Here is a 5,197-nt window from a genome sequence, read left to right as displayed (position 1 = left end):
CTCGGTTTCAGACCATTTGAAATTCTAATATGTAACACAATATACGAGTGTGTTTCAAATAAGCTGATACCAAGACAGAATATTAATACAAGTTAAAATCAAAAGATGACTAAAACAGTATATGGTGAAAAATAAATACTAACACATTGCATTTTATATTACTAAAACATTATAGGATATTTTTTGTTATATTTTTGCCAATCTACTACCTTATATGTTGTTCAAGATGTTGGTTTCAACATCAACAAAACAGTGAATATTGTATTAGCATTTGTTTTTCATTGTATTTATTTTACCTTTATTTTTGAAATTTCTATATTGATTTATTTCAAATATCTTCTTATTAACATAGAAGTTAAACTGGAAAGTAAAATATATTTTAATTACTTACAATTCCACAGGCTCGGCAATGGTGTTTTCTTTTGAGAGAAAAAGTGTTGAACTGGCTACCACAGACCATACAATGATTAATTGCATCATGCTTGATAAATGTTGGTGCTCGAGTTCCTAGTTCCATGCCCTCTAGAGACTGGAACATTTTAAGAATAGTTTAATTCAGTTTATAACTAAAAAACTTCAGGTTTCATTTGAGTATCTTTAAAAATTTTATTACTATTATATAGAAGACTAATAAGAACAGATAATGTGCTATTTTGAATAAAACATTGAGCATGATTCATAAAATTTTCAAACAACTCTTTTTATATTGAGAAAGGTTTGTATGAATAAGAACTAAATATGAATATTAGCAATTAATGTGTTTGAAGGAAAATAAAATATTTTGACAATAAAAACGATAATGATACTTAAGATGGACAATATTGTAACAGAACGGAACAAGATAAATATTTTGGAATTTTACAGATTCCATCTTCAGTATCTAGTGCAAAAATATAAAGAACTACATCATTCCTAAGTAAATGATTAAAATACATTGCTACTTTAACAGTAACTTAATCAAAACTAAAGCACTTAGGAAGCAGACAAGTAACAACAAAAATACCATATATATATATATATATATATATATTAAAGATTGTGCAATTCAATTGAAGACTACATGTTATTCAGGGTTAGAGAATGCTGTTTGATGTGGAGGGTTTCTTTAATCAGTAATTCCAGATCAGTGTTGGCCTTGAAAAGGATACTGAAATTTGATAAGTTCATGTTTTGTTCCTTCACTATGTTAGCATATAGAGGAAGCACAGGGATTACACAATTTTGTTTGAGTTTTTGTGTAAATTCCCATATATTCATTAGCTCTAACTAGTAGATGATGTTTGGTTTTGCCAATATAGGAGGCCTTACAGTTTCTACACATTTAAATATATACAAGCCAAGAACAAAGAGAAATTGGCAAAAGGTCTTTAGTACAGAAAAAGTCCTGTATGCATGATGTGGATTTAAAAACTAATCTGAATTCAACTTGGGGGGTAGTAATGATTAATTATGTGTTTAATTTGACTTTTTAAAGTTAAGCTTTGTTTATAAATGTATGGAAGACAAGAGTATATAATGGGAAGTATATGAAATGAAAAATCAATGATGTTCTACTCACTGAAAGCTCACCAATTCTCAATGAACTTTTTCTTTGGGTGAGATCATGTACTGCCTTGGCTAATGCCTAAATATAGAAAAGAAATTGAAGTTTTTTAAAGCTTGCATAATTGGCATCACTTATAAAAGCTGTTAAAAAAATAAACTACATTTTGTTTCTTTAAGAGTTTTTTTTATCTCCACATACTGTTTATATAATTACTGTAAAATTGCTATTCACTCCCAATGAATATATTCAAAATCACATTATATATTCATAGTAAACATTGCTGGTGTTAATCAAGAATAAAAGTCTGACTCTTCCTGGATGATGCTAATGGAATTCAAAATACTTCTGGTAGAATTTATATCACTAATTTTAACTTGGATTTATAATGCAGCAATCATCACCAATTTTTGGGCATGTGAGAGACATAATTATGTCATATCTTCTTTTAATAAAAAAAAAATGAATTTCATTTGAAATTCATTATTTTTGGAAGCTTATCCATAATGAGGTTATATAAGGTAATTTTTACGTACTTTCTTAGTTGCTGAAAACTGCAAATGAATAACAAGTGTGGTCTTATATAGAAAAGATCTCACAATAAAAATGAATTTTGAAAAATGTATAAATTGGTTAACACAAAAAGATATCCTGATAAATTATTTGAAAAATTTAACCTAATTGTTCATATCATAGTAGCTTCAGGCAAAATGCATTATATTGTGAATATTCACATCAGTAACAGTGAATGTTTGCCGATTGTGAGTTGATCTCTGACTTCCTGGCCATACGAGGCCCATAGGAACTAGGTGCAAGGTTATGAAAGGTATTGTTAATTTGAGGCATCACTTGCAATCACCATAACCCAAGTAGGTTCAACTGCTGGAAAAAAAGGAGTAACTGAAAAATCAAATTGTTCAATTACCTCAACAGGCATTATTTGCAACTTTAATTAGACTGAAATAGGTTTCAAGTCAAAAATAAACATGTAGAAATTGTATTTCATTGTCTATCTCAGTTTTGTATGCCACAAATCAGTGGTCAAGTTTTTTTATTCAGAGTTCATTAGCTGAGGTGGGCTTAAAGCAGCCAAAAAAAGTATTATTTGTGTGTAGTTCAAGACACCTGATGATATGGTATAAAGCACCTAACTTGAGGAAGCAAGGAGGTTCAATTAGGCTTAACAAATGTAATCACATTTACCACTTTCCTTAAATTTACATTAACTAATATAAAATAAAATTTTTTGTTCTTCTACTTTTGGAATAATCAAACACAGTGATATTTTCTAAGGCCAGCAGTAACTTTTGGAATAATCAAACACAGTGATGTTTTCTAAGGCCAGCAGTAACTTTTGGAATAATCAAACACAGTGATGTTTTCTAAGGCCAGCAGTAACTTTTGGAATAATCAAACACAGTGATATTTTCTAAGGCCAGCAGTAACTTTTGGAATAATCAAACACAGTGATGTTTTCTAAGGCCAGCAGTAACTTCTGGAATAATCAAACACAGTGATGTTTTCTAAAGCCAGCAGTAACTTCTGGAATAATCAAACACAGTGATGTTTTCTAAAGCCAGCAGTAACTTCTGGAATAATCAAATACAGTGATGTTTTCTAAAGCCAGCAGTAACTTCTGGAATAATCAAATACAGTGATGTTTTCTAAAGCCAGCAGTAACTTTTAGAATAATCAAACACAGTGATGTTTTCTAAAGCCAGCAGTAACTTCTGGAATAATCAAACACAGTGATATGTTCTAAGGCCAGTGGTAACTTTTGGAATAATCAAACACAGTGATATTTTCTAAGGTCAGTGGTAACTTTTGGAATAATCAAACATAGTGATATTTTCTAAGGTCAGTGGTAACTTTTGGAATAATCAAACACAGTGATATTTTCTAAGGTCAATCGTAACTTTTGGAATAATCAAACACAGTGATATTTTCTAAGGTCAATCGTAACTTTTGGAATAATCAAACACAGTGATGTTTTCAAGGTCAATCGTAACTTTTGGAATAATCAAACACAGTGATATTTTCTATGGCCAGTGTTAATTTTTAATGAAATTTAAAGCTGCTAAGTAAATTAAAGTGGGATGTTGGTATGTGAGAATTCATGTTCAGCACATAGATTTTGTACTTTTCTTTACGGGATATATACACAGGGAATAGAGAAGCATAATTTCTATTTAATAACTTCTTTCTTTTTGCAACATGCATCTTTCAACAAATTAGCTGAAGAACACAAATACATATGTTGGAGATAAATGTTGAATGTATTTCTGAGAAAGATGCAGACGTAAAAGATAAAATATTAACGAGGTATTTACCTCCATCCAAGCAATTTTCTCTTTCATAGTTCTGAAAAGAAAAAGAAAATGTTAGAAAATTAAAAAAAAGCTACTTATTTATATATAGATAAGTTTAACACATTAATTTAAGATTATCACGATAATGGTTTGTGTGAAACTAATATTTTGTCACATACTGTGTGTAGAGTTCTATGGATCTTCCAGTGCTGCGGATGTAGAATGTATTAGCTGTTTCAAGATTGTCACCCTCCTCTATCACAAGCCCTTCCACACCCAGTTTTGCCCTCACTCGGAAGCATGGGCCAGAGACCACTCGATTGGAGATTAACCTTTGACTACACAGCAACAAGAAGTCATTGAACTGCAATGGAAAATAATTTCTGTAATTAGTAATGTAATTATCTTAAATATGAAACTAACATGTGCAAGAATTAATTAAAATTCAGTTTTATGAATGACATAAAATAAACCATTCATGTTTTATAATAATAATAATAATAATAAAATAAAAAGATACAAGAAAATCTAGACATTAATTCATTATGATGAAAGTTTTCAGGAATCATGAAATTTGCTCTTAAGTTATTTTTAATAATTATAAAACATATAAGGAAATAATCATCATTTCTAATTAAAGAAAAGCTTTAACCCTCAAACTAATGACTTGTGTTTATACTATAAATCACCAGTTTTGTCCACATATTGCATGTTAGGAAATAATTTTATGCTTTTGCCAGTTACAACACTTAATACAATTGGACATTTTCCATGCAAAAATAGAAAGGGGGGATCCCAGCAGTATATAGCAGAATTAATTGCAACATTGATGGTATTTTTGTTTTTATATTTGTTTGTGGTAACTCAAAAATGATTAAGGATCATGTAAACAACAAATTAATGGACCCAAAATTGAGGCACAAGTAGTTAAACAAAATTTCTTTAAAAAGCTGATTGTCCATATTGACCTTATCAGTAAATCTACGGTTAACGTAAATTTTATTGTATATAATGCTTATGTTTTACTGTGATGGTTGGGAAAAAAACCTGAAACACCAACTAAAAAGCAATAAACAATTTCATTAAAGAAAATAGCATGTTTCCATATAATGTTAGCTAGGTTAAAGTTATTGTTAGTTTCTGGTTTAATAAATCTAATCTTACAAAACCAGAGTGGATGTGGAACCAATGATTAAGTAGTATGGGACTGAGCCAATACAGAAACCTATATATACAAAAAAAGTAGAAAAAAACAGCGTCAAAATGTAGTGTGTGTGTGTGTGTGTGTGTGTGTGTGTGTGTGTGTGTGTGTGTGTGTGTGTATATATATATATATATATATAGT

General features: G+C 29.7%; 1 protein-coding gene across 5 annotated transcripts in view; it reads right to left on the bottom strand.

The window, feature by feature from the left end:
- The window catches only part of LOC106458741 (FYVE, RhoGEF and PH domain-containing protein 1-like), a 57,117-nt gene that overhangs the window by 4,121 nt on the left and 47,799 nt on the right, over positions 1-5,197 (bottom strand). For 4 of the 5 annotated variants that reach the window (XM_022385047.1, XM_022385046.1, XM_022385048.1 and 1 more), the window contains 4 exons: positions 4,032-4,216; positions 3,874-3,904; positions 1,559-1,624; positions 392-529 (listed from right to left, as the gene is read on the bottom strand). In XM_022385047.1, coding sequence (XP_022240755.1) covers positions 392-529; positions 1,559-1,624; positions 3,874-3,904; positions 4,032-4,216 — 420 coding nt within the window. The remainder of the gene's footprint in view (positions 1-391; positions 530-1,558; positions 1,625-3,873; positions 3,905-4,031; positions 4,217-5,197) is intronic. The other variant, XR_002610418.1, reaches the window with a different exon arrangement.

This window comes from Limulus polyphemus, unplaced genomic scaffold, assembly GCF_000517525.1.
Source record: "Limulus polyphemus unplaced genomic scaffold, Limulus_polyphemus-2.1.2 Scaffold507, whole genome shotgun sequence".
Classification (NCBI taxonomy): domain Eukaryota; kingdom Metazoa; phylum Arthropoda; class Merostomata; order Xiphosura; family Limulidae; genus Limulus; species Limulus polyphemus.
This window is presented reverse-complemented; position numbering and strand designations above follow the sequence as displayed.